This window comes from Hemiscyllium ocellatum, chromosome 1 (genome assembly GCF_020745735.1).
Source record: "Hemiscyllium ocellatum isolate sHemOce1 chromosome 1, sHemOce1.pat.X.cur, whole genome shotgun sequence".
NCBI classification, from domain to species: domain Eukaryota; kingdom Metazoa; phylum Chordata; class Chondrichthyes; order Orectolobiformes; family Hemiscylliidae; genus Hemiscyllium; species Hemiscyllium ocellatum.
In genome coordinates this window covers 62482632-62509755 of record NC_083401.1, presented here as the reverse complement: position 1 = coordinate 62509755, position 27124 = coordinate 62482632, and the positions used below count along the sequence as shown (strand labels likewise).

At 40.0% G+C, this 27124-nt stretch overlaps 1 protein-coding gene across 3 annotated transcripts in view; it reads left to right on the top strand.

Moving 5' to 3' along the window:
* Window positions 1-27124, top strand: part of LOC132806698 (probable E3 ubiquitin-protein ligase HERC1) — a 343050-nt gene that overhangs the window by 305118 nt on the left and 10808 nt on the right. For all 3 annotated transcript variants that reach the window (XM_060821274.1, XM_060821268.1, XM_060821283.1), the window contains 10 exons: window positions 261-416; window positions 1923-2045; window positions 4147-4249; window positions 7559-7728; window positions 16220-16358; window positions 17518-17687; window positions 20406-20575; window positions 24799-24964; window positions 25737-25813; window positions 26111-26363. In XM_060821274.1, the coding sequence (XP_060677257.1) occupies window positions 261-416; window positions 1923-2045; window positions 4147-4249; window positions 7559-7728; window positions 16220-16358; window positions 17518-17687; window positions 20406-20575; window positions 24799-24964; window positions 25737-25813; window positions 26111-26363 (1527 nt within the window). The remainder of the gene's footprint in view (window positions 1-260; window positions 417-1922; window positions 2046-4146; window positions 4250-7558; window positions 7729-16219; window positions 16359-17517; window positions 17688-20405; window positions 20576-24798; window positions 24965-25736; window positions 25814-26110; window positions 26364-27124) is intronic.

Sequence of the window (27124 nt, the reverse complement as noted above, 5' to 3'; positions counted from 1 at the left end):
GGAATAAGATGTCTAAGTTTTTCTTCCAGCAGCCCCATCCTGTTAATCTTCATTAAGTGAAAATATCTGACCCTGAGCAGGCTCATTTTCTGATAAATTGCAAAATGTGTTCAACCCTGCACATAACGCTCCAACCTCACTATCCATCAAGCTGATGAAACCTTTTTGTAACCTTTTGAAAGAGAACACTATTTCAAGAAATATTTCCATTTACATTATTCAGAAAAAAATAATTGTATGGCCTTGCGTTCTTTGGACAGCTCTCTTGTGGATTTAAGCATTCGGCTGTGGTAACAGCTGATGGAAAACTCTTCACTTTCGGGAGTGGAGATTATGGAAGGTTGGGTCTTAGGAGTACATCGAATAAAATGCTACCTGAAAAGGTGACTGCACTGGAGGATTATTCAATAGGACAGGTACTGGAACTTCATTGATCTAAAAGTTGAATATAATGTTATATAAATAGGTCACATTAGTGCAGAAAGAGGTTTTTTTTCGCTTTTAAACATTCTAATGGAACCTGCAATACAGAGTCTATTTTCTGTTTGCTGAGTTGAAAATTGTATGCTGCCATCAGTCATATGAGTTCTGCAACATGAATAGTTGATAATAAAAAAAAGTTCTGTATTTCATCCCTTAAACCCTTCAGATTTTTTTTATTCTCCTTTCCTATTAGAATCCTCCTCAAAAAAACTCCTTACCAAGATTTTGATCAGCCTATTTTTGGTTTGACGTCCATTTGCTTTCCTTAGATCTCTACAAAATCTTGGTATTTTTCTTTGCTATTCTAAAGGAGCTTAATTGTATATTCCAATGGTTGTGACATGAGAGAAAGGGCAACTTGCATTATTCAGATCATTAATGAAGTAATAAAATAGTGAAATTTAATATATACTTGTTTAGTAGCCCATAATTTGGTAAACCTATATGTTTGTAATTTCAATATAATTTTAATTAAATTCTACCCTTATTTTAACATCCCACTCACTACTTTCATGTCTCCTGAAACTTGTCCACTTTAATTGGTGCATAATTATTACATGGCTGCAAGCCTTTAAACTACACTGTAATTCAGCTTTCAACTTATGAGCATATTTCTTGAATAAAATAACATTATTATTTCAAGAAATCCCAAATTCCCACAGGCCATAGTGTGTTTTTGAAGTGCATTTGTTGTAAGGCAAATGATGTGGCAACTAAATAGCACACAGCATTGTTCCACAAACGACTGACCATTTGTTTTGGAGCTGTCAGTTGATGCACAAGTAATGGCCAAAGCATTCTGATCTCCAATAGGTAGTGCCATGGGATCATCTGACTAGTTGATGGAGCTCATGAATCCTCAACTTAACATCACCTCCAGCAAGCCTGCATTTTCTGTACCAATGTGTCATCCTAAATAATGTGTTCAAGTCTCCAAGAGCACAACTTGAACCCAGGACTTTATAACATGAACATACAAGATAAAATTGACACCAAGTGATAACCATGAAACTGGACTATTTCCATTTTGTTTACTGCTTAATTGAAACTGACACATGGATGTTTTCTGCTCAGTTAGTTAAGTTTATCCAGGAATATGGAAGAGGATTACTCTCTAGAATTATCTGAAAAATTATGGAACAGGAAAATAAATTGTACAGCTTTTTCAAGGAACCAGTTTATGTTAAATTACTTCCTTCCGCGCTGCAAGATTCTTTCAATGATTTCTAGCATATTTATAGCAATAGTTCTTCCTCATATTTTCATGACCAACTATTTAATTTTCATTGAGGACAATTGTGATCGAAAGCTCTAGAGTTGTTAAGAGTAAGAGAAGGTTATAGAGAACTTTGATTGCTGAGTCCATTATTCGTTCTTTAATAAACTATTTCTATTTGCAATTTATAAAACAAAATTAGCCATTTCCTTTATTTCTTTAGGTCGCTTGTGGATTGAATCACACTCTGGTCGTCTCGTCAGATGGAATGATAGTCTGGTCATTTGGCGATGGAGACTATGGCAAACTAGGTTTAGGGGCTTGTACTGTTAAATGCTGTCCCCAGGTAAGAATATAACAGCCACATTTTAAAAACTACGTAAAACTATTACACTACCAACTTTTTTGAAAAGTTTATTGAACCATTCGTGGGCGGCAGAGTGGCACAGTGGTTAGCACTGCTGCCTCACAGCGCCAGAGACCCAGGTTCAATTCCCGACTCAGGTGACTGACCGTGTGGAGTTTGCACATTCTCCCTGTATGTGCGTGGGTTTCCTCCGGGTGCTCTGGTTTCCTCCCACAGTCCAAAGATGTGCACGTCAGGTGAATTGGCCATGCTAAATTGCCCATACTGTTAGGTGTAGGGGTATGGGTGGGTTGCGCTTCGGCGGGTCGGTATGGACTTGTTGGGCCGAAGGGCCTGTTTCCACACTGTAAGTAATCTAATCTAATCTAATCTAATTACCAATAAAGTATTTTGCAATAAAGTATTTAAAATACATTTAGTCCATTTTGGGATTGTTTACATTTACTTATCATATCCAAATTTAGAGTGTAATTATTTGTCCCTATTTGCTCAAACTTCCCAGCCATAGTTACCAATATTGTACAATTCATTTACTTTACATCTGATCTTGAATAACTAATTGTGTGAGTGAATTATTTGGTAACGGTTATTGCTTGATGTGAATGAAGTTTCTGTTCAAAATTAATTGAAATCTAACTTGATACCATTCTAGACGTGTCTTAACCAATTTGTCCATTTTAAAAATTTTGTTGGTTTCATACATTTGCAGAAAATAGAGAACTGGAGTCTTTAGAACAATTTATTTTGTTTTAATTGGAAGTTAAATTAGGTTTTGGTTCCTGCTGTAAGAGGAGACTTTAATTCCAAACATAAATGGAAATTTCCATGGGTAAGTTGGCAGCACTCCCAACACAGCCCCAAGGGAGCATTGTCTTTTAGGAGGGACAATAAACCAAGACTCCATCTGCCTCCTCAGGTGGATATAAAATCACCTGTGCCTCACAGAAGAGCAATGGAGTCATAACCGATGTTTTTGCCATTTTTGTATCTCTTAATCAATATCATAAAAGTAGTTTGTCCGGTCATAATCAGAAATATGATAATGGGAGTTTATTGTTGGCAAATTTGCCCATCACATTTCCTGCATGACAATAGTGATTTTCATTGGTAAAAAGCTGCTTTGGGGCGTACTGAGGTTGTGAAAGGCATTACAGAGGAACCTCAATTATCCGAACAAGATGGGCGGGCAGTATTTCGTTTGGATAATTGATTATTCGGTTAATTGATTCAATGCCTCTTCTCTGGGGCTCAGAGTTTTCTGAAGTTTCCTTTTTCCTCTCTCTGCCTACTTTGCTCCTTCTTTCTGTCTCAGGGTTTGTTTCTGAGCAGAGACACACTTGTGTGTAAGGGACCTGCAGCATTGCTGAAGCCTCCCGCGTCTTCCTCCTCCACATGCACACACCCCATCAGTTCAGTGGGTTTGACACAGCAAGCACTTGCTAAGTCCCTCCCCGTTCAGGAGACTAGGCAGCAGCACACTGGGCACAGGTCCCTGCATCCCCATCTGCGTGCCCCCATTCGCCACCCCCGCCCTTGTCTGCCCCTACCTCCAAAAACACTTCCCATCCGCCCCCACCCACCAGCCACTCCCCCGTCTGAACCCCCCATGCTCATGCGCGCGCGCGCACACACACACACACACACACACACACACACACACACACACACACACACACACACACACACACATTTTTACTGCAATGTTTTGACAAGTTCCCATTCTGCCCTGTACAAGACAATGTTGGAGACATTATCTGGGAAGGGGGGTTTACGGTACACTTCTGTGTAGAACCTCAGGGGAAGTGTGGGGAGAGAGGGTAGGTAGTCAGTCATTTGAAGACTGTGCCTGGGCTCCCATCGATGTCCAAGACTCTTCTCGGCAGCATTTCAGGAATCTGAGTACATTTCTAATCATTGTAAACAAAAGACACGATCAGTGTTGGAAACATCTCTTTGATGTAATGTTTCTACCGGGACCTTGAGATCTTCTTTGGATAATCAGAAATTTGGATAATCGAGGTTCCTCTGTATATAATTGCAGATTTTTCTTTGTTCATACCCCTGTGATTTTATTATGCAGAAAATCGAAAGTCTTTGTAATAAAGGAGTGAAGAAAGTAGCTTGTGGAACCCAGTTTTCTGTTGTACTGACAAAGGATGGTCACGTGTACACTTTTGGACAAGGTACCTTTCTGTCTCATACAGTCATGTCATTTTATAGTAATTATATCAGTTGTACATTACTAGAGGTTTTAGTGGTAATACATTATACTCCAGGTTTCATTTATTGAGAGTCGATGGAAAGAGTGCTATGAAATCAAGCCCCATTTCTGCACAAACCTTACCAAAAGTGCAAATGTCTTATTTAATCACACAACGCAAAGTTATTGTCCCATAGGTTTATTTGAAAGTATGAGCTTTCAGAGCAATACTGCTTCGTCAGGTAGCCACCCAACAAAAGAGTGCCGAAAACTTGTACTTTCAAAGAAACCTGTCTGACTGGAACCTGGTGTTGTGTGATTTATAACTTTGTCCACCCCAGTCCAACACCGGCACCTCTACATCTCATTCAGTCACCAAATCCATCAATTCGTTTCCCAATATTAGATGTTGTCCAGGACAAAAAGCAACTTCCACCATGTTTCTTCAATAAACTCATTTGTTTATTGCAACAAACTTATTCTTTAAACAAATGGAAAAAGTCATTCATAATTAAGATACTATGCAGATTTAAACTATAGCCTCTTAATCACACAAATACATTCATACACGGGTGAGACAACACAGCTCTGCAGAGATATTATGAATGGGGGAGAAGAATTAGAGAAACACCCCATTCAGGGTCAAGAATCTGAATTAAAGTGGCTAGTAATAGTTGGCATCTCTTCTGATTTCCTGTTAATGAGATTAAGTTTCTGGTAACAGCAAAGTGATGGAAGCCTAGACATTTGGACTGAGATTACAGTTCAGCATTTAGTGTCTGAGGAGGTCAGAGATACCAACTTGTGGAAATTTCTCTGATTCCCAGAAAATACTTCACTGTGATATTTCTTCAGCTGGTTTTCTTTCAGCGTTATCCTTTATTCAGAGAGAGGTAGAGATGTTTCCCGTGTGCCAGCTTTCTTCCAACTCCCACTTCTCAGAAGAAACAGAATTCCAAAAGCTCCAAATCTGTGGCAATCAGAACAAAAATCCAGAGGTTTAATGAGGCAAAGAACAGCGCAGGTCTTTGGGATTATCCGAGTCTGATTGTCCAACACTTTAGAGCAATAAAATGCACCTCTTCTCTCCTCTTAAAGGCTTTGCTGGAAATTGCTTTTCGAAGTTGTTTGCTTTTCCAGCAAACCGGAGATGATCCCTGGTTCTCTTTGAACTTTTTGACTTGAGTTCTACAAAGTCACATGGTAAACTCTTTATAATGCAGAAAATGTCCAAATCTTCAATCTTCCATTTTCTTCTCGTCCACAAATATATGTGCTTCTCACACATATAAGGTAGTTGCCAATGAAACCTCTCAGCACTGGGTGCAACTTGAAAGCATTGGACTACAAGTCAAATGTTATAGAGACTAATGGTGTAAGCACTTCTGAAATATAATGTATAGTTTCTGTTAATCTGCATTTTTAAAAAGGGTATATTTAAAAGCTTGAAAGAATAGTGGCAAAAATGAAGACTGACTGAAAGTAGAAAATTATTTTTAAAAAATGGTTTAAGCAGCTAAACTTATTTTTGCTGTTAAATTAAGGAGTGTATGACATGGATTGAATATACAATGAAAGCACCTGGAAACCACAATGAAGATTGGGGGTGGGGGAAAAACAAAGATTATCTCCCCTCCCACCGTCGCAATACAGAACAGACCATTAAAGCATACTTCCGAAGCCTGTATTAACCAAGATTAATTTTTCCCTTTAAAAAGAAACTGAAATTATATGATGTTAAGTGGGGTAGGAAAATATTCAACAACTGCTTTATGATGTTTTCAGGCAAACTGTGAAAAGAAATCTGTTTTCGTTAAAGAACAGATCAACAGATAGTATAAAGAGGATGTGGATATTAGAACGGCTGCTTTTGCTGCCATCGTATCTGCAAAGGGTGCACTCCCTATTCAGATAGTCACAGTGCCTGCAATGTCTCCAAAGAGAGCTGTCTGCACCACAAAATAGGACCGTCCATAATATTGATATTCCATCAGACTAAGATAGTTTGGTGAGTGTAGCACCAAGCTCTTTGGTTGTAACATGCTGAGTCAAAGGAACAGGCCAGCGAATGGCACTTAGTGAAGATTCCATTTAGAAAGTCAGTGCACTATAACAATTCTACAATTCAGAGAATGGTAAGAATATGGAACTTGTTTCTACAGGGAGTGGTTGAAGTGAATACTGTAGATGTAATTTTTTTAGATATACATAACCATATAAAGGAGCAGGACATAATGGCTGCAGTAGTAGTTTTAGATGGGAAAAGCCTTGACTGGAATATAACCACTGGACTGGGCATGGGATGCTTTAACTGTTTCTGTGCCATGAATGCATGATGGCAAAATGGCTTCAAAATTGTAAATGGGTTACTGTGATTATATCATTACTAAGGGCATCCCAATATATAGTTGCAAAAAAAGTGTAGTCAGCAGTATTTCTATTCTTCTCCATCCATATGTCACTTTTTCTTATCTAACTTCGTAATTCTAGTTATTTCCTTAGCAATCTACATTTAATTATTTTTTCCTCCCTCAGTCATACCCTCTGCCTCGAAGTGGGTGGATTTTAATATCTGGACTGGGAAACATTGAGATATGGAAGGAGTCGCATAATGGGGAGTTGGAGTGTCCTTTTTCTTCCTGACTTGTTCCACAATTGGAACCAGGTCAGGAAGGGTTAACAAAAAGGTCTTCCTGCCCAGAGGCCAGTTGCTTCATTTGATGTTCTACTAAAAGGGAATTGGAAGCTATTTGGGCAAGTTATCTGGCATACCCTAGTGGGGATTTTTGAAGTCTGGTGAGCTGGGTGATCCTTCCCACCAAAGACCTCCACGATTTACTGTACCTCTTTTCTCCTCCATTACAGCACCAGTCTGGCCCTGTCATGCTCACTCCACTTCCCACTTACTGGGACTGCAGAAAATATCCATCTCTTACGGCCTGCTGCAGTACAGCATTATTTCCACTTAGGAACTGCCAGGCTCTAAGTAGCTGGACACGATGTAGTAACCTGACCAAATAACAGGCAGGAGACTGGCCAATTGATTTTAAATTGATTCAGGGCTCATGCTGTTTGCTGACTGCTCTCTACCAGTAATGGGCCCACTTTTCTGAGCATTATATTCTGCCCATTCTTTCTACACTGCCAAACTGGGAACTTCCCTCCCTTTATATCATTTGAAAAATCTTGAAGGCCCATCTCACATGTCCTTAACATAAACAAATTCATAATTTTGGTGAGCAAAATTGTGAATCACTGATTTTTTTTCAGAATACTCCGTTTTTATCCTCAGAGCGACTTATTGGTTTGCCAGATTCAATGTTGCGGAATCACAATCGTCCACAGCAAGTCCCCGCACTAGAAGCAGTGTTTGTTGAAGATATTGCAGTGGGATCGGAGCATACACTCGCTTTATGCTCTACGGGGGATATGTATGCCTGGGGATGTAATGCTGAAGGCCAGGTAGGACAGCTAAGTATAATCTTAATTTATTTAATACACAAAAATATCTCCTTAAACTTGACTGCTTTTTACATTAAAATTATTAAACCAAGATTATATCCAATTTCATCAAAATGCTATTAAAGTAATTTTGAGATTCAAGTTTAATGCTGTTTATTTCTTATTCAGATCGCAGATTGGAACCAGTTAATTATATTAAACAACACAACAGAAAATCCATATTTGATTCAGTACATTGAGTTGCTGATCTCTTTCAGGGAGAAGTTAGAGCACTCCGGTTGGCTCAACCGCTTTATGCTAGTACAATGAACAATCCGCAAGAGTTCCAACTGATCACTGCTATACAGTGACCCCAATTAAAAACAAGCATGTTTGCAAACGTTCATTCCGACATGTCAAGATCTCTTCGAAATGTATTAATTTCATTTTTACGTTGTTTAGTCAACAGCTTTGTTATTCTTTTATCCTATGACTACCCAGAATAATATAAGGCAAACTAGTTGGATTATTTTTTTTAGATTAGATTACTTAGTGTGGAAACAGGCCCTTCGGCCCAACAAGTCCACACCGACCCGCCGAAGCGCAACCCACCCATTCCCTACATTTACCCCTTATCTAACACTACGGGCAATTTAGCATGGCCAATTCACCTGACCCGCACATCTTTGGACTGTGGGAGGAAACCGGAGCACCCGGAGGAAACCCACGCAGACACGGGGAGAGCGTGCAAACTCCACACAGTCAGTTGCCTGAGTCAGGAATTGAACCCGGGTCTCAGACGCTGTGAGACAGCAGTGCTAACCACTGTGCCACCATGCTGCCCATAATGGATTGGATTGTTTCTTGGCACAGATTTTCATCATGAAGGGAGCATCTTTGCCATGGCAAAAATGCCAGAAAAAGTTGGGAATCTCAAATCCCATCAACCAAACCAGCGTAATTCATTTTCACATGGGGCAGAATTCAGCTGCCCTTGTCCTGCTAGATGGTAAATATTGAGAGTTTGGAAAGTGTTGTTGTAGGAACCTCGGTACATTACTGCAATCTATCATGTCGGTGGTCCACACTGCTGCCCCTGTGCAACTGTGGTGATCGGAGTGAATGTTAAAGGTGGTGGCTAGGGTGCCAATCAAATGGGCAGCTTCATCCTAGATGGTTGTTGAGCTTCTTGAATATTGCTGGTACTGCATTGCAAAACCCTTACCACCTAATGCCTAGAGGAAGAACACCTTATATTTCACCTTGGGACCCTGCAACTACTTGGAATAAATGTGGATTTCACCAGTTTCCTCATTTCCTCTCCCTCCCTACCCCCATTAATTCCAATCCTCAGCCTCCAATTCGGCACCGCCCCCTAACCTGTCCATCATCTTTCCCATCTATCCACTCTTCTTCCCCTAGTTGCCATTGACTTCAGTTTTATTAGCAATGCCCTGCTGCATTGATATCTAGAGCCAAGAGTGCGGTGCTGGAAAAGCACAGCAGGTCAAGCAGCATCCAAGGAGCAGGAAAGTCGACATTTTGGGTATAAGCCCTTCATCAGGAATGAGGCTTGCGGGCTGGGGGATGTAGAGAGATAAATGGAGTAGGAGAGGAGGGGATGGAGAGGTGGGGGGAAGGTAGCTGAGAGCGCAATAGATAGGTAGAGGTGGGGGAGAAGGTGGTAGATCGGAGAGGAGGGTGGAGCGGATAGGTGGGAAGGAAGATGGACAGTTAGGACACGTTATGAGGGCAGTGCCGAGTTAGAAGGTTGGATCTGGAATCAGGTGTGGGATGGGAAAATGAGGAAACTGGTGAAGTCCACATTAATCCCATGTGGTTGGAGAGTCCCAAGCTGTTTCCAGCGCCACACTCTCAACTTTGATATTGAGTGCAGTCACTTTCACTTCAGTTCTGGAGTTCAGCTGTTTTGTTCATATTTGGACCAAGGCTGTGATGAGGGCAAAAGATGAGTGGATCTGGCACAGTGATCAGTGGTTAGCACTGCTGCCTTATGGCACCAGGGACCCGGGTTCGATTCCAACCTGAGGCGACTGTGTATGCGGAGTTTGCACATTCTCCCATGTCTGAGTGAGTTTCCTCCATGTGCTCCAGTTTCCTCCGGCAATCAGATTAGGTGAATTGGCCATGCTAAAAAAAATTGCCCATAGTTTAAGATGTGTAGGTTAGGTGCATTAGTCAGGAGAAATATAGAATAGTAAAGTAGGGGAATGGATCTGGGTGGGTTACTCTTTTGAGGGTCAATGTGGACTTATTGGACCAAACGGCCTGTTTCCACACTGTAGGGATTCTGTGGCTATGTCTATGTAGAACCAAAACTGGACATCACTGAGCAGGTTATCGTTGAGAAAATGCTACTTGATAATACTGTTGACGACCCCTTATATCACTTTGCTGATGACAGATATAATGATTTGGACCCCCAAAACTTCATAAGTATTTCAGAAGTCCTGTTGATGTAAAGCTTTGTGCTGTGTGACTATTTTCCCAATCTACTATTTTCACAAGAGGATGCCGATGAAATGAACATTTTGCTGGACAGCTGCAGCTTCTTATAGAATGGAAAGGTTTGTTAACCTAAGGGATAAGCACTCACGAGAAATTGTTGTGGTTCTGTTCACCGAGCTGGGAGTTTTGAATCAAACCACTATAAAATGCCGGAGGAATCAGCACAGCAGTGCTTCACAGGAGGCTCCCAAGCACTGAAGATGTCACCTAGAAAGGGGACGAAACGTTTGCAACAAAAACTCCCAGCTTGGCGAACAGAACCACAACAACGAACACCCGAGCTACAAATCTTCACACACACTTTGAACTCACGAGAAATGTTTGTTTTTGTAAGAAATTTCAAAAGGGCTAGGAGGTGACCTCATAGAGGTTTGTAAAATCATGAGGGGCATGGATAGGGTAAATAGCCAAAGTCTTTTCCCAGGGTAGCGGAGTCCGAAACTAGAGGGGATAAGTTTAAGGTGAGAAAGGAAAGATTGAAAAGGGACCAAAGAGGCAACTTGTTCACATGGAGAGTGGTGTATGTATGGAATGAGCTGCCAGAGGAAGTGGTGAAGAGTGGTACAATTACAGCATGTAAAAGACATCAGATGGGTGTAAGAATAGGAAGGGATTAGAGGGGTATGGACCAAATGCTGACAAATGGGACTAGATCAGTTTAGAATATCTCCTTGGCATGGGCAAGTTGGACCAAAGGGTCTGTTTACTTGATGTATAACTTTGACTCTTAAAAAGATTCTCCTTTCTCACCTGATGCATAGTGATCCTTAGATTAAGCAACACCAGTTGTGCGTCTCATCTTGCGACTTTACTTTGTTTTATGTTGGATCAATTTGAGTATATTGATTTTTGTTATATCTGATGATGAAATTTTCATTAAGTAGGTAATATTGTTCTGTCGCCATGCTCCTAAGGTATGTCCATAATGGTTACTAAGCAAACTGGTTTGGGGCAGTAGTTCAATTGGCATTGGCACTATTAAGGGTTAATGGGACGATTGGGGACATGGGAAGTATGAGGAGCAATGGTATCTGGGTAAATGGGCACATGGAAGGTGTGAATGTGAGCAATACTGTGGGTCTGAGTACATTGGCATAGATTGTCATGGCATGTATGTGGCATGAGGTTGAATCCAAGGTTAGGTGGCAAGGGATAGCATGGCTAGTGCATGGAGAGTCAAGTAGAGAAGAGTTGGAGGGATTTTTTTGTCTTTCCTGTTTTTTTAAAGAAATTTTTGGCATTTTAACACCGGGCAAGAGCACTGAGGCAGACTTTCTGTACAACCAGTCTTGGGAACTGACTGACTTTTGCGCTCTTCCATGGTCATGTGACCTGACTCCCAGATTGAAAATGGAAATTGCTGAGCCATTTTGGGTTTGAGGATTCAGGATTTATCCTGCTGTTGTGCACCAGATTCAAGAATGAAAATTTCACCTTTTTATGATTGATATTCTTTATATTTCCGGTACTCAGACTTTTATTTTAGATAATTTGCACAGTATCTAAAAAAAGGAGATAGACTGGTTGGTCTGACATTGGTAGGGAAGGGAAAATGTTTGAGTCCAGTGTAAAATATTTCACAGCACAAAACTTGGAAAACAGTGACAGGATCAGACTGAGTCAGCATGGATTTATGAAAAGGAAATGATGCTTAACAAGTCTACTAGAATTTTTTGATAATATATCTACTAGGGAGAGCGAGATGAGTGAGTGGGTAAATGCATGGCCGATGAAATATAATCTGGATAAATGTGAGACTACCCATTTTGGCAGCAAAAGCAAGAAGGCAGATTGTTCTCGGAGTGGCGGTAGATTGGGAAAGGGGGCAATGAAATGAGACCTAGATATATGCCAGTCACTGAAAGTTAGCAGGTACAGTAGGTGGTAAAGAAGGCAAAATGGTGTTTTTTTTAAAAAAACTGCAGATGCTGGAATTCTGAAACAAAAACAAATTGCTGAAGAAACTCAGTAGCTCTGGCAGTATCTGTGGAGAGAAAGCAACGTTAATGATTCTGGTCTAGTGACCCTTCAGAACTGGAAAATGTTATAGGAACAAATTACTACAGATATTGCAATCTACTGAAAACAACAAATAATGGAGATCACAGCGGGTCAGACAGCATCCATGGAGAGAGAGTACAAGTTAACGTTTAGAGTTGATGATTGTTCAGGCAGTAAAGTCAATAGACAATAAACAATAGGTGCAGGAGTAGGCCATTCAGCCCTTCGAGCCTGCACTGCCATTCCATATGATCATAGCTGATCATTCCTAATTAGTATTCTCTTCCTGCCTTATCTCCATAACCCTTGATTCCACTATCTTTGAGACCTCTATCCAACTCTTTCTTGAATGAATCCAGAGACTGGGCCTCCACTGCCCTCTGGGCAGAGCATCCCACAGAGCCACCACTCTCTGGGTGAAGAAGTTTCTCCTCATCTCTGTCCTAAATGGTCTTCCCGTATTTTTAAGCTGCGTCCTCTGGTTCGGCACTCACCCATCAGCGGAAACATGTTTCCTGCTGCCAGAGTGTCCAATCCTTTCATAATCTTATATGTTTCATTCAGATCCCCTCTCAGTTTTCTAAACTCAAGGTTATACAAGCTCAGTCGCTTCAGTCTTTCAGTGTAAGGTAATCCCGCCATTCCAGGAATTGACCTCGTGAACCTACGCTGCACTCTCGCAATAGCCAGAATGTCTTTCCTCAAATTTGGAGACCAGAACTGCACACAGTACTCCAGGTGTGGTCTCACCAGGGCCCTGTACAGCTGCAGAAGCACCTCTTTGCTTCTGTATTCAATTCCTCTTGTTATGAAGGCCAGCATGCTATCAGCCTCCTTCACTACCTGCTGTACCTGCATGCTTGCCTTCATTGACTGGTGTACAAGAACACCCAGATCTCTCTGTACTGCCCCTTTACCTAAATTGATTCCATTGAGGTAGTAATCTGCCTTCCTGTTCTTGCCACCAAAGTGGATAACCATACATTTATCCACATTAAACTGCATCTGCCATGCATCTGCCCACTCACCTAACTTGTCCAGGTCACCCTGTAATCTCCTAACATCCTCATCACATTTCACCCTGCCACCCAGCTTTGTATCATCAGCAAATTTGCTAATGTTATTGCTGATACCATCTTCTATATCATTAACATAAATTGTAAAAAGCTGCGGTCCCAGCACGGATCCCTGCGGTACCCCACTGGTCACTCCTGCCATTCCGAAATGGAGTCGTTTATCACTACCCTTTGTTTCCTATCAGCCAACCAATTTTCAATCCAATCTAGTACTTTGCTCCCAATACCATGCGCCCTAATTTTACTCACTAACCTCCTGTGTAGGACTTTATCAAAAGCTTTCTGAAAGTCCAGGTATACTACATCTACTGGATCTCCCTCGTCCATCTTCAGAGTTACATCCTCAAAAAAAATCAAGAATATTAGTCAAGCATGATTTCCCCTTCATAAATCCATGCTGACTCTGTCCTATCCTGTTACTACCATCCAGATGTGCCGTAATTTCATCCTTTATAATAGACTCCAGCATCTTTCCCACCACTGAGGTCAGACTAACTGGTCTATAATTTCCTGCTTTCTCTCTCCCACCTTTCTTAAAAAGTGGTATAACATTAGCCACCGTCCAATCCTCAGGAACCGACCCCGAATCTATCGAACTCTGGAAAATAATCACCAACACATCCACAATTTCCTGAGCCACCTCCTTCAGTACCCTGGGATGTAGACCATCAGGCCCCGGAGACTTATCAACCTTCAGACCTAACAGTCTCTCCAACACCAAATCCTGGCAAATATAGATTCCCTTAAGTTCAGGTCCTTCAGCCACTGTTATCTCAGGGAGATTGATTGTGTCTTCCCCAGTGAATACAGATCTGAAGTACCTATTTAATTCTTCTGCCATTTCTTTGTTCCCCGTAATATATTCCCCTGTTTCTGTCTTGAGGGGCCCAATTTTAGTCCTAACCATTTTTTTGCCTTGCACATACTTAAAAAAAGCTTTTACTATCTTCCTTTATATTATTGGCCAGTTTACCTTCGTACCTCATTTTTCCTCTGCATATTTCCTTCTTAGTAATCCTCTGTTGCTCTTTAAAAGCTTCCCAGTCCTCAGTTTTCCCACTTATCTTTGCTATGTTATACTTTTTCTCTTTTAACTTTATATGTTTCTTAACTTCCCTCATCAGCCACAGCCACCCATGCCTCCTCCTAGGATCGTTCTTCCTTTTAGGAATGAACTGATCCTGCAACTTCTGCATTATACACAGAAATATCCGCCATTGTTCCTCCACAGTCATCCCTGCTAAGGTATTGCACCATTGAACTTTGGCCAGCTCCTCCCTCATTGCTCCATAGTTCCCTTTATTCAACAGAAGTAATGTCACTTCCGACTGTACCCTCTCCCTCTCAAATTGCAGATTGTAGCTTAATGTATTATGGTCACTACTTCCCAATGGCTCCTTCACTTCGAGGTCTCTGATCAATTCTGGTTTATTGCATAATACCAGATCCAGAATTGCCTTCTCCCTGGTCGGCTCCAGCACCAGCTGTTCTAAGAATCCATCTCTGAGGCACTCCACAAAGTCTCTTTCTTGAGGTCCAATACCATCCTGATTCTCCCAGTCTACCTGCATGTTAAAATCCCCCATAACAACTGTAGTAACACCTTTGCGACAGGCCAATTTCAACTCCTGATTCATCTTACATCCGACATCCAGACTACTGTTTGGGGGCCTGTAGATGACTCCCAATAGGGTCTTTTTACCCTTAGTATTTCTCAGCTCTATCCACATTGACTCTACATCCCCTGACTCTAGGTTCCCCCACGCAAGGGACTGAATATCCTCCCTTACCAACAAGGCCACCCCACCCCCTCTGCCCGTTAGTCTGTCTTTACGATAGCACGTGTAGCCTTGAATATTCATTTCCCAGGCCCTGTCCACTTGAAGCCACGTCTCAGTTATCCCCACAATATCATATCTGCCAATTTCCAAAAGGGCCTCAAGCTCATCCATCTTATGTCTAATGCTTAGTCGCCAGATGAGAGAGAACTGGTGTTGCTTAACCTAAGGGTCACTACACATCAGGTGAGGGGAGAAGTTGAGAAGGAGAATCCTTTTATAATCATGGAATTGTACAGCTCTGATGAAGTTTCATCTAGACTCTAAACATTAGCTTTCTCTCTGTCTCCATGGATGATGTCTGACCCATTGTGATTTCCAGCATTTGTTGTTTTCTGGCAAATGGTATGTTGGCCTCCTTAGTGACTGCATTTGAGTATTTCAACAATATCTTGCTGCAATTGTACAATCCTTTGGTGAGACCACACCTGGAGTATTATGTGCACTTTTGGTCTTCTTATCTAAAGAAGGAATCTCTGACTGTGGAGGGAGTGCAACAAAGGTTTACCAGAACTGATTCCTGGAATGGCAAGTATGACATATGAAAATAAATCGATCAGTTAAGACTATTTTCACTTGAGTTTAGAGAAATGAGAATGGTCTCATAGAAACTTATAAAGATCTAACAAACCTAGACATGGTAAATGTGGGAGGATGTTTCTGATTAATGAGGACTCTAGAGCTATGGGTCACTGTTTAAGGATGTGTTGGACCATTTAGGACTGTGATGAGATGAAATTTCTTTACCCAGAGAGTGGTGAACATGTGTAATTCTTTGCCACAGAAAGTGATTGAGGTCAAACAAATGTTTTCAAGGAGTTAGATACAGTTCTTTGAGCTAAATGTAATCAAAGGGTTTGGGGAGAAAGTGGAAACAGAGACCTGAGTTGAATGATTAGCCATGATTATATTGAGTAGTGGTACAGTCTTGAAGGGCCGAATGGCCTGCTCCTGTTTTCTATGTCTCCATGTTAAAGTCTTGGTAATTGTGTTGTAACATTTTCTCAATTACCTAATTTTTATGTAGCTATGTTGTAAGTTAGTAAATTTTCAACCTCCTTTCTGCAGCTTGGTCTAAACCATACCAACCAAGTAAAAGAACCAACATTGATTACTGCACTTGAGGGGAAAAACATTCGTCAGATTTCAGCTGGTCGGTGTCACAGTGCTGCATGGACCACACCCCCTCTTTCAGCTTCAACTCCAGGTGATGTAGTATACCTAATTTTGTAACACAACTTGGGTGGCTCTTGTGGAGTAATGGCCTGATCTGAGAGCCAGGAGGACCAGGTTAAAGTTCCACCTGTCCTAGATATGTGTTTTAACAGGTTGATTGAAGTAACTATTCAATGTTTCCAACACGGACACCTGGAGACTGTAGTGGAGACTTCTCCGGTAAGGAAAGTACCTGTAACAAACTGAAGAAATTACAAAAGCATTTAGAATATTCTGTGGGATTAGTTTGTAATGTACAAATTTTTTATGTATTGTTGCAAAGAGCTAGATACTGTCAAATAAAATGTGATTCTAGCGTATGCCAGTTAGAACAATGTTTAGTTAAAAGACCATTTGACTGTTATCACAAAAATTGGAAGAACATTAGCATTGAGTTCCTTCTGAGATCTCTCCTTTTCTTAAGTTCTCTCTCATGTATTATGTTAAATTGAACACCACACTGCAGCTTTAATGCCTCAGCTGAACTAATCTTGCAATAAATATTGGTGTAACTAGAGGTGTAGGCTGGACCCCAGAGACCAACTGAGGCTCGTAAGTAGCCTCTTAGTAGAGAAATTTCTTGGTGGAAGAAGAGAACCAACGTGAGAAAATGAGGTTGAATGGAGACCACTAAAAGCTATCCACTTTACTTCTTATCAAAGCCTCTTCATTCCCCATGCTGGTGACCACCCATCTGCAATTCTTATCCTACCCACACTCAATTCTTTCTGGAGATCCAGCAGAAATTCTCAAGGTCAATTTGTTTTAACAGCAGTTCCCGATGACTGACAGTACCATTCTAAAGAGCTATCAGCCTGTGATAAGCTGACAGATTTTGTTGATTGGGGTAAGTTGGTCGCTGGTTTTCCACACTCCTGAAGCTTTCTTTGTGTGAAAGGCCGGATGATGTCCAGACAAATGCTTTATTGCCTGGCAGTTGTAATGGGCTTTCTGGAGAGAAATAATGCACTGTTCTTATTGGTTCTCTGATCAACGTATGACGCTACAGCCCAACATATTAAATTCTGTCTGTTGTACTGAAACTCTAAAGTCAAATATTTTACCAAAATAGGTACAATAGCTGGATTTTAAAAACCAAATAATTATTATCATTGATTTAAAACAATGATTTACTTTTTTTAAAATCAAAGGTAACACAATTCCTGTTCAACTTGGTATACCACAAATGATACCTCCGCAATACAATGTACTGAAGGAATGCAGCCCAGAAATCCTCACAGATAGGCTACGGGTCCTGTTTCACTTCTCTGATCTGATGTATAGGTCTTGGCGACTATTGAATCTCAACTCAAATCATCAGGTAAACTATTTCTTTTGCATCCTGGATAGGATAATTTTAACATGTTTTCTATTGCAGCCAGCTAACACCAGGGAAAAGTCACGAAAAAGGGAGGCCAAACACATCTGGGAGTAATAATTTAGCAAGCCTGTGTTTTAGAAATTTAATGGCTGCAAATGCAATGAGTGACTTTGGGAAGAATAATTGAGATTTTGGAACATTGTGGTGAATCTTGACTTCAAAGAAAAAGCAAATGTGGGATGAGTTATTTAGAAATGTATTTGAGAGGCAGGTTCTCATGTTTAAAAGCCAGGTTTTGTGTGGCAAAACAGAAGTTACCTCTACCACATTTCCAGGCAGTGCATTGAATATATTAATTATTCGCTGTGTAAGAAAATATTTCCTTTATATCTCTTTTGCTTTCTTTGCAAAATCACTTTAAATTTGTGCTTTCTCATTCTTGATGCTTTTGTGAATGGGAACAGATTCTCTCTAACTATGATTTTGAAAATGTCTGCAAGATATCCTCTTGGCTTTCTTCTCTCTAAAGACAATGCTTCCAACTTCTCAAATCTATCCTCATAATTATCTATTCTAGGATGAGAAACATTCTTCTAAATCACGTCTGCACTCTGTCCAAAGTATTCATGTCCTTCCTTAAGTTTGACACCCAGAATGTTACACAGTACATCAGCTGAGGTCTATCAAATATTTTATATTAAAAAATGAGTGTAATGTATTTATTCTTGTATTCCATGCCATCATTAATGAAGCTTAGAATACTAAATGCTTTACTGCACATCCGTAGGAGTAGTACCCTTTATTGTATACTGTCCCCCCATGTTCTTTGTACTAGACTGTATCACATCACACTTTAATTATCATCTTGTCTACATTAATTTGGAGTCTACATCCCAAAAAGGGGATTTACACCTGGAGGCAAAAGGCATGGCCAAACTGTTAAATGAATACGTTGCATTTGTCTTTACCCATGAGGCAGATGTTGCCCAGGCCCTCCCATTCTCACCTGTGTCAGTTATGAAGAGAAACTGGATAAGCTGAGTTTGTTTTTCTTGGAACACAGGAGACTGAGGGGTAATCTGATTGAGGTATACAAAATTTTGAGCAGCGTAGACAGGATAGATTGTGAGAATCTTTTTCATCCTATGGCAGATATATCTAAGACTGTTTCAGGTAAGGACTAAGTGGTTTGGAGGAAAGCTGATGATTTTTTTTCACTCAGGTGGTAGAAGTATGGAACACAATCTGAGAGAGTGGTGAAGCCAGATACACTAATAACATTTAAGAAGCACCTGGACCAGTATTAAAATGTCAGGGCATTGACTATGGGCCAAGCGCAGCTAAATTGGATTGATTTGGTTTGTTGATGGGCATAGATATGTTGGGCAGAAGGCTCTGTTCCTCTGCTGTCTGACTCTATGACTCAATCTCTGAGACAGAATACTGACTTTTTTGTAAAATATAGAACTGTGAAAGTTTTGTTCAACTGAACATTTAGAGACATTTCATCAAACAATCTATGACTTGACTTATTGTGGCAAGTGCCATTTTCTTCCCTATTGGACAAACTGTCACCATTTGTTAGTGGTGGTCATTTAACTGAGGAAACAAACTGGTTTACTAGCTCCTGCCACTATGGGTTGTAACTGACTGGTCCAAGCATCAGCAACTTCTCTTACATGAAGAGACTTTACAAATCAGTTGTCTAAATTTAGAATTTTTTTAATTCTTAATTTAGACAACTAGACGAATTCCTAGACAAAACTTCAGCATTTCTAAACTAAATATTTGATAAATTGCCACATTTTTCTGGTAGAATGCATAATTTGCATAGGTAATAAATAAAAGTATTTCATAGAATTTAGGTATTCTACAAAAATACAATTAAAACTGAAGTGTTTGACTTTATTACTATAATTTATTTGTAATTTTTATAAAGCTCACTTAAAATGCACAAGAAACCAAATAATGTGTAGAACTAAGACATTTTTTAGCCATTGATTCTTGTGATTTAACAAAAAGCTTCAACCAGAAAATCTGAAACAAAGGCATTACCTTTAACCATTGTGCAGCAGATTTGCACTCAGGTTTATTTTGAGCCCAGCAAAGCTTTTTGTTAAACTAATATTTGTTATTCAAAAATGCAGTATAATGACTAGCCCTTTATCTCCAAAATAAAAACACAGCTCTTACTTTCCTTAATTTAATTTTTTAGACATATTAATGCAATCCAATTGAGAATGTATTTGCCATTAATAAATTATGTCAAAGAGCTGGCAGCCTACAGGTTGCAGGCTCCCAGAGCTAGGCCATATCTCTTTGAGGATTATGAATCAAGCATATGTCACTGTGTTTCTTTGTGGCTGACCTAACCACTACTGGGTGCACTCCCAAAGCGTTGGCTAAGGCTTAGAACCTAGCACTCAAGAAACTGTTATCAAATATTTTTATATCACCTATGATCACATGTAAATGTGGTCATAGTTAGTGTGCAATCTGTTTTTTTTAAATCCATTGAGGTCCCTAAAGGAATTTATTGCTTGTTTTCTCTTGCAGCATGCACTGAGTCTTTGCTGTTAGTCTTGGGTCAACACATTTACTACAATTCTGTTAGAGGATTTCAGTGCTTGTTTTAAAAATGTGTTATTCATAGAACAATAAATAAGAAAAATATTTTGGTATTTGAACTTCATTGAAAGTTTTTACTTTTTCACCCAGACTAATATTTCACGGTATAATATTGGAGCTTCAGCAATAGCTCAAGGTCGATTGAGAGGCCTTCTGTCTCCAAAAGTCAACATTCTGCCACTTGTACGATCAATAGGAAAAACTATGATTCAAGGGAAGACCTATGGACCTCAGATCACGGTGAAGAGAATTTCTGCACGGTATGTTATTTGGAGAGCAACCTTGCAAACTGTCATTAAATTGTGTTACTTACTGTCACGGGAAGACTCTAGAAATGAAAATTAATAAGCATGTTAATTTCTCAAACATTGTTAATTTCCATGATATTTTTGAAATAACCAGTGTACACTGAAGGTAACTTGGTAAATAATAAATATCTGAGCTTGCAAGCTCAGATAACAACAGGGAAGGATTATATTGTGCAGATGAAGATCACCTCAAAAAACAAGCGACTCAGGAAAAATAGGAAAGGAATGAAAGATAGTGGGGAAGCTGTATTTATTAAGGGGAGATGGGAAGTTCTCGAGTGACCGAGGCATATCTAGTTAACTAGAGATAAGAAACATAAAGATACCATTACGTTGTTTGGTGTAGTGTACAGGTAATCAACTGGTGAAAATAGGCAAAGGAAAACACTTGCAAGAAGATTGCATGGAAAATGCACGAATCATCGAGTATTTGTAAAGGGGGACTTTAGAAGTCCTAAAGTAAACTGAGATAGTATAAAGGACAGAGAGGAGAGAAAACTCCTAGAGTATGGTCAGGAGAATTTTGTATAGCCATGTGTTTCCTGTCAATGAGAAAGCAGGGCCTGCAGATCTCAGTCTCTGAATTAATGGTGATCCCCTCGGAAAACCACCTATCGTTCCAGTCAGGAAGTTCAGTAACCAGGAAGGTAGCAAGTTGAGGCCCTTCAGTGGCTGTTTTTGACCACTCCAATTTAAATGGGTGGCCAAATGGACCTTTGCATCTAGAACTTAATTTATGAAATAGCAAAAAAAAAGGGATGAGCAACTTACTCAAAAAGGGATAAGCGCAACTTGCTCAATAAATTTTCCTCCTTGCCACCTCCATGGTAAACTATTCTGTGAAGATACAGACATTGGGCAAATAGATGAAAAGAAGCAAAATACTCTGGATGCTGGAAGTTTTAAACAAACACAGAGAATGCTGGAGAAACTCACACACGTCTGCTTGAGTAATTCAGAAGAAGTCATGCTGGACTCAAAATGTGAACTCTGTTTTTCTGTCTCCAGAAATGCTGCCAGACCAGTTTCTCCAGTATTCTCTGTGTATTTTAAATAAATAGATTATGGATCATCTTCAGCCCAACTATCTTCAGCTGCTTTATCAATTACCGTCCTTCCATTATAAGGTCAGAAGTGGGGGTGTTTGCTGCTGATTGCACAATATTCAGCACCATTCATGACTCCTTAGCTACTGAAGCAATCCATGTTCAAATGCACTGACAACATTCACGCTACGCAAATACTAGGCTATGACTATCACAATTAGAGACAATCTAACCACCACCTGGTGGCTTTCAATGGTGTTACTGTTCCTAAATCACCCACTATCAACATCCTGAGGTTTACCGTTGACCAAAAACTCAAATGGACTCACACATAAACACAGTGGCAACAAGAGCAAATTGGAGGCTAGGAATACTCACCACCTGACCTCCCACAGCCTGTAAACTATCTACAAGGCAAGTCAGGAATGTGATGGAATGCAGCCCCGTTGCCTGGATGATGCAGCTCCAACAATACTCAAACTGACGCCATCCAGGACAAAGCAGCCCGCTTGATTGGCATCATATCCACAAGCATTCACTCCCTCCATCACCGAACCTCAGTAGAGGCAGTGCCTACTATCTATAAGACTGCAGAAATTCACCAAAGATCCTCAGGCAACACCTTCCAAACCCATGACCACTTCCATCTAGAAGGACAAGTGCAGCAGATACATGGGAACAAGTTCTCCCCCAAACCACTCATCATCCTTACTTGAAAATATATTGCTGTTCCTTCACTGTTTCTGGGTCGCAACCTTGGAATTCCCCCCTTAATTGCATTGTGGGTAAATCTACATTGTGGATTGCAATGGTTCAAGAAGGCAACTCACCACCCCCTTCTCAAAGAAACCAGCAAGCAATGAATGCTGACCAGCTAGTAACACCCACATACCACTAATGAATTTTTTAAAAAGAATGCAATTAAAATTTCAAAATAGAACCTACAACATATTTTAGAGAAGATATGTCCTTGTAAATTTATGCATTGCTGATTGCTGTTGCTCACAAAATACCAAAATGGCTGTTGTTTAGCCTCCAAAGCTAAATGTTCACTGAAGGAAGAACACAAGCAGAATGTTGTAAATATTATTTATTCGGCAACTGAGCAATCAAATCAAAATGAATTTGTCACTTGAACTGCAGTAAAATTACTCAGACTGTATGGAAATTGTAACTTAAAGAAGAAATTCTCAATTTGGACACTAAAGTATAGATTCAGAGAAAATTCATTTCATCCTTAGATAAATGCTATTTGCTCAGTCAGATATCTATGCAGTGGGAGTTTATTTCAAGGATGCACAAATAAAACCATGGGGCAAGTGTAACATCATCGACTTGAGATCCAAAAGACACATCTTAATGGTGAGAGACAAGAAACTGCAGACAAGTGTAATTAGGGATTCAAGTACAAAATTCACCATAGCTTTACAGCATGGACACAGACCCTTCAGTCCAACTTGTCCATATATGCTAAATTAATCTATTGCCATTTGCCAGCATTTGGCCCACATCCCTTTTAAACCCTTCCTATTCATACACCCACTCTGGTGCCTTTTAAACGCTGTAATTGTACCAGCCTCCACCACTTCCTCTGGCAGCTCATTCCATACACCGATCACCTTCTGTAAAAAAAAAAGTTGCCCTTTAGATCCCTTTTAAATCTTTCCTCTCTCATCTTATATCAATGCCGTCTAGTTTTGGACTCCCTCATCTTATGGAAAATACTTTGTCTCTCTACCCTATCCCTGCTCCTCATGATTTTATAAACCTTTATAAGGTCACCTCTCAGCCTCAAACGCTCCAATCCAGGCAACATCCTTGTAAATCTTTCTCTGAACCTTTTCAAGTTTCACAGCATCCTTCCTATAGCAGGGAGACCAAAAACTCATGGAGCAAAAAGGCAGCAAAAACACTTAGAGCTTTTTACCTGAAGGGCAGCTTGGAGAAAATTGGGCTTCAATTGTTCAGAGGCTTGACCAGGCCCTGTCTTGCGCGCACTATTTAGTTTTAATACTAACCTTAGGACAGAGATACAAATAGTCTCAACAGAATGGTGCTGGGCTTCAATCATTTGAAAGCCACAGTCAAATCCAACTCCACCACACTCTTAGACAGACCATTCCAGATCAGAACTATTTGCAACTTAAAAGAAGATTTCATCACATTTGCCTTTGGTTCTTCAGCCATCACTTTTTAATGTGTTCTGGTTTTTGACCTTTCAATCAGTGGGAACAGTTTTTCTTATTTACTCTATCTGTTAGGCCTCCGAGATTTTGGACACCCCTATCAAATCTCTTGTTGACCTCCCTCCTCCTTTATGGAAGGCAGCTGTAGCTTCGCAAATGGTAGATGTATGGCATTTAGATTTCCAGAAAGATTGGCAAGGTTGCCATATTGAAGAAAAATAAAACCTTGCAGTGTAGGTGATCAGCAGATAGAAGTTTGCTCACTAACAAGACATAGAGTGTCGGAATAAATGGGTTGTTTACAGGTTGGCACTGGGATCAATGCTGGGACCTCAATTATATTGCAATAAGCTGGTATGCAAATACAGCAAGTAATTAAGAAAGTTTTTTAAAAGTTATCACGTATAACAGCTGTCTCTTTATTTGGAGGATTATGGTTGCTGAATTTTGGTTAGCTTTATCAACTCAGGCAGTCATGGTCATAATTTAGGTGTTATCATACTCAAATTTTTTCAGGTTTTGCATGAAGATTACGGCATACTTACACCTTGAAAATAGGAGTGAGATTTTAACTAAATTTTATTATGAATAAATTTGTTACTTACATATTCAAAATCAGTATGATTCATCTCAGGTGTTGTCTCATCTTGAAGGTTTTTCTTGCAAGTTGAATTGTCTCTATTAAAAGCTCGCTTAATGTAGTTCCTATTTTAATGTTCCCACACAAGTGTTAGATCAGACAAAGCCCAGCATGTGGTGTGCTTTAAGCCAATTAACTGCCAAAAGCAAATTATATTTATGTATCAGTACATTGTCAAAAATTTTATTGTTAATGTAATTTTCTTTCATAATTTTCTTTGCACAACTTAATAGTTGTTTGTTTTATAAAGTTGCAGAAAACGTATTGCAGTTATGTTAATTTATATGTGTATATGACATGCAGGGGCCGATCAACCAAACCTATCTTCATCCAGATTGCCAAGCAAGTTGTCCAGCTCAATGCCTCTGAACTGAGACTTCCATCACGAGCCTGGAAAGTGAAGTTGATCGGGGAAGGTGCTGATGATGCTGGTGGGGTATTTGATGATACAATTACAGAAATGTGCCAGGTAAATTTGCATTTACATAGAATTTGAAACGCAAATTGAAAATTCATGAAAGCAGATCTATGCCAGTGTTTGTGTTGCAGCAAAGACTCCTCCCATCTATCTTATCACCTGATCAACATATTTTTCTACTCCTTTCTGATGAACACAAATGGTCAGTTAGCTGGAAAGCTGGTGATACTAGTAGTGTGAGTTCAATTCCTACACTGTCTAAGGTTACTATAAAGCTGAGGCATGGTGACTCTCAGGTTAAACCACCACGAGTCATCCCTCTTTCCCTCACGGAAGTGCCGATCTATGTCCTCTTGGACAGTGGTGATCTTGTATTTACATAAAAACAAACAGGACTGGAGATCTTATTGAGATGTACAACATTTTCAGGGGCATAGATAGAGAGAAGATTTTCCCCTTAGTAGAGGGCTCAATAGCCGGGGTAACAGTTTTATGAGAGGAGCAGAAAGTTTAGAGGGAATTTTGAGCAAAGTGCTTTTCACCCAGAGGTTGTGAGATTTGGAACTCACTCACTCCCTAAAAGAGTAGTTGAGGAAGGAGTCCTCAAGAAATTTAGGAACTAATTAGATGAGTACTTGAAATGCCATAATATACAAGGCTATAGGCAATGAATTGGAAAACGGGATTAGAACAGTAAGGTGTTTGATGACCAGATTGACGCACTAGGCCGAAGGGTGTCTTTCCATGCTGTCAAAACTCTGTGACTCTAAGAACTATGATCTCTATTATCAACAACTTAAATTTAAACTACTTTATTTTCTAGGAATTGGAGACTGGCGTGGTCGATCTACTGATTGCAACACCAAATGGCACTGCAGAAGTTGGTAGCAATAGAGACAGGTGAAAGAATTTATTTCAAAAATACGAAAGAACTAAAGTGCTTGCATGTACAGAAAATGTTTCATGACCTCACTATATCCTTTTGAAGCCAGCTACATTTGAAGACTAAGTAATAGCTCTTATTATGTTAGCCAATTTGTAAGTAGCAAAGTCCCGCAAAATATTTTTAGATTTTTAGATTTAATGGTAATACAACTGTTCATGAACTGGCACATGATGCTAAGAAACTAACAATTTTATGGGATTAAATTTAAATTCTCAGACCAAATCTCTTTATTTTGCCTTATTTTCTTCCAGATTCTTGCTTAACCCATCAGCTTGTACTGCTGAACATCTCCAGCAGTTTAAGTTTCTGGGAATCCTGATGGCTGTGGCTATTCGAACCAAGAAACCATTGGATCTACACCTGGCACCATTTGTATGGAAACAGCTCTGCTCAATCCCTCTCTCTTCTGAGGATCTAGAAGAGGTTGACTTGCTTTATGTTCGGAACTTGTATGGAATCTTGAATTTAGACAACAGTGGAATAACAGAGGAAAATTTCCTAGAAGTAAGATTTGATTTGTTGTGGTCACAAGTACCTAAGTACAGTGAAAAGCTCTGTTTTGCGAGCAGTACAGGCAGATCATAGCAAGCAAGGACATAGAAATCATAAGGTGCTTAGATAAAAAGAGGAATACAAGATTATGGCAACACAGGAGGTGCACAAAGCAAGATCAACATTTTGGAGAAGATTTGTAGCTCAGGTTGTAAGTTGCTTGAGAATCTCAGATGTGTTGTCACTATGTCAGGTAACATCATTGAGTGTCCAGTGAAGCGCTGGTGTTCTGTCCTCCTTGCTATTTATCTGTCACGGTGTGTTGTGATGGTGATATCATTTCTGGCTCTTTTTCTGAGAGGTTGGTAAATGGGGTTTAAATCTATGTTTGTTAATGGAGTTCTGGTTTGAATGTCAGGCCTCTAGGAATTCCCGCACATGTCTTGATTCAACCTATCCCAAGATGAATGTATTGTCTCAGTCAAACTGGTGTCCCTCTTCATCTGTGTGTATGGATATCAATAACAGTTGATCATGTCTTTTGGTGGCTAGTAGGTCCTCCCAGCAGGTGCAACCATCCTAACACCCACAAACAGAGCTGCGTCAGGACGTTATTAAAACAGGCCACAACACGCTGCAGCACCCAGAAACTACGAGAAGCCAAGGACAAACACACGTAAAACAAATTTAGGAACAACAGGTACCCAATAAGTGCAGTCTGCAATTCTTGCACTCCAAACCTGAACAAGAAGACACAACACGTTTAGAGAGTC